The 3,186-nt window shown below is 32.5% G+C and overlaps 1 protein-coding gene across 1 annotated transcript in view; it reads right to left on the reverse strand.

Annotated features, from left to right (window-relative positions):
- The window catches only part of HELRODRAFT_151277 (hypothetical protein), a gene marked incomplete at both ends in the record, with an annotated part of 10,107 nt that extends 8,168 nt beyond the window's left edge, over positions 1–1,939 (reverse strand). The window contains one exon of the mRNA XM_009024100.1: positions 1,889–1,939. Within this exon, the coding sequence (XP_009022348.1) occupies positions 1,889–1,939 (51 nt within the window). The remainder of the gene's footprint in view (positions 1–1,888) is intronic.
- Positions 1,940–3,186: the final 1,247 nt, after the last annotated feature.

Here is a 3,186-nt window from a genome sequence, read left to right on the forward strand (position 1 = left end):
CCAGATTTTTATCAAACTCACATCGACATCCTATCAATAATGTTATCTGCTGTTAATATCACATGAGCCAAAAAATAATAACTTCTAGTGATTGTTATTTAGGAACTGAGCTAGCTAACCATAATAACTTGAATGCAAAAAACTTGACAGCAGCAACAACAACAACAACAGCAGCAACAACAGCACAAATATATTGTTGTTAATGAATTGGAATACAACTACAATCATTGCGTCATTAAAATTTTAAGTTTAAAGAAAAAGTTATATTGTTCAAATAACGCTTGATTTTTCAAGAAACGCTACAACACCGATCAAAAAATACGTTAACAGTAAACTCATTAACAACATCAACAACAACTGCATCAACAACAAGAAAACAAAAACATCAACAACAACAACGTCAACATTAACAACAACAACATCAAAAAAAACAACAACATCAAAAACAACAAAAACATCAACAACAACACGCAAATACACGCATCAACTAATCCTTCCAATCATACAACAACACCTGGTTCTGTAGAAATAATGAGGTTCAAAAAGAGAGAGAGAGAGAGAGAGAGAGACAACCGTGAAACATTATCAATTATAAATGAAGGGGAAGTTGAAAATGACGAAGATGATAATGATGGAAACGATGAAGATCATGATGATGATAAAGATGGAAATGATGATATGATGATGGTGATGACGATGATGGGTGAAAGAAATAGTAAGTGGTGATGAAGATGACGACAATGATGACGATGATGGTGGGGATTATTGTGATGACGATGATGATGGGTTGATAGTGATGTCATCATAATTATGTTGGTGATGATTATGACGGTAATGATGGCTCGATGATGATGATGATTGATGATGATAATGGTCTTAATGATGTTTTCTCATGACAACAACGTGAATAACAACTATAATAGCAACAACACACACACGCATACACACTCACATTTACACACAAAATTAAAAAATCACCACACAGACAGACACGCGCAAACATTTTTTAGACAATTTTTTCCAAGATTTCAGAATAACTTATTGCAAAAAAGTTCATTCACTTTAAGTTGTTTTGCATTATTTTTTAAAAGTTTTTTTGTTTCTGGTTTAATTTTTTATTTACCTCTATCTGCAAAGTGTCAAAATTTGATTTTTTTTCCACATTAAAATAAAAACATTTATACATGTGTTTGTACGTAATAAATACAAAACCATTTTAATGAAAAAACAAACAAACAAAAACACAGAGAAACATGCACACGCACACGCACACAGACAACGAGAAACACGCAAGCGCACATCCAGAGTGACGCAACAACACAACCAAAGACAAACGAGCAAACATCTCGCACGTTTATATTATAAAAAAATGGTGATAATGTGCGTGATATGAAAATTTAATTCTTGATCTGAAATTGAAATATAGCAGGCGTTATAATGAGCACCTCATGAACGTAATATATGTCACCGCGTTAACACTGCAAAAACAACATAAGTTATAAAATTTTTTGCATGAAAAGTTACAAACACACACACACACACACACACACACACACACACACACACACACACACACACACACACACACACACACACACCGTTACACACACACGAATTCCCACACACACACACACAACACACGCGCGCACACAAATTATAGATATAGGTAAATTGAATTAAGTTTTTACAATGTAGGAAAATTTTTCCATTTGGAATATTTTCAAAGAGCAAATAGTTATTCTTTATTTGATTTAGGTCTGCCGACTTTTGAAATATGCATTTGAATATTAAAATATGCATGTCCGTCTGCAAACACCCTCAGACAAAAAAACAGTTGATACATACATAAGTTTGACAAAAATTTATACATAAAAAGACCAAAATATACACACAAATATATGTATGTATGTATACACAATTGCAGTGCACATACAAACACAAATACACATGCACAAATACATTAATACACACACACATAAATTAAACAGCACAAAAACATACACACATAGAACAATACATGAATAAGCGCGCGCGCGCACACACACACACATACATACATAATAAAATACATAAATACACACCGGGCATATTTTATGTGTATTTATATTTGCTATAGCGGTCGACACAACTACCTTAAATCAGCACCAAGTGGTAAAGGTAACATCCTATGATAATAAACCACAAATCATCGTCTCTCTCCATTCCTCTCTCTCTCTCTCTCTCTCTCTCTTTCTTTTTCTCTCTCTCTCTCTTTCTCAAATTTATCTCGTTTTTAATGCTTTGTCCTCTTCTTGTTCTTCCCATTTCCGTTAATGATTTTTTTGTAATACAAGGGTGATAGTTATGATAATGATAGTGATGATGATGATGATGATGATGATAGTAATGATAATGATAGTGATGATGATGATGACGTCCATAGCAGTGACGATAATACGATGTAAACCAATGAACATTATTGATAATTTTAACGTTGATAATAAGAGATACATTAGCATAGAACAAACAACAACATAGACAAAACAACAACAGCATAGACAAAACAACAACAACAACATTGACAAAAAAGCAGCAATAACTACAGCAACAAGCACAACAACAATAGCAAACACACTAACAACAATAACCACCACACTAACAATAACAATAAAAAATAATTAAGGTGATAATAAAAAAAATGGTTGTTTACGACGATCAGAAAATTAACTCATTAATGCTGCCGCTTCTTGATGATGACATCTGTGACATTAATAATAAATTTTGTAGTTGATGTCATGGCAATGGTATTAATGTTGTTTATTATGTTGATGTCATTTTATTGGTAGTTGTATCATTGCTGTTTATAATTTTGATGTAATTTTTGGTATCACCATATGCAGTTGATTTCAAGCGCTGGTGTTATTAATGTTATTACCAACATTTTTGGTTTAAAAGTTTGATGATGTTGTTATATGATATTGATGATAAAAACATGGTGTACCACTATTTGCATTGTTTCTTTGTTTGTAATACGGTTGTCATCAATATTGTTGTTGATGTCATTCGCATATAATGTTACGTCAATTAATGTCACCGTTGATAATTGTTGCATAAACAGTGCATACGGTCCTAATTACCAGAATGTTAGTAAATAATGTAAAGCTTCGCATAAACCACTTACACGGAGCCTGTTTTTGTATCACTTTA

This window comes from Helobdella robusta (genome assembly GCF_000326865.2).
Source record: "Helobdella robusta unplaced genomic scaffold HELROscaffold_39, whole genome shotgun sequence".
NCBI lineage: Eukaryota > Metazoa > Annelida > Clitellata > Rhynchobdellida > Glossiphoniidae > Helobdella > Helobdella robusta.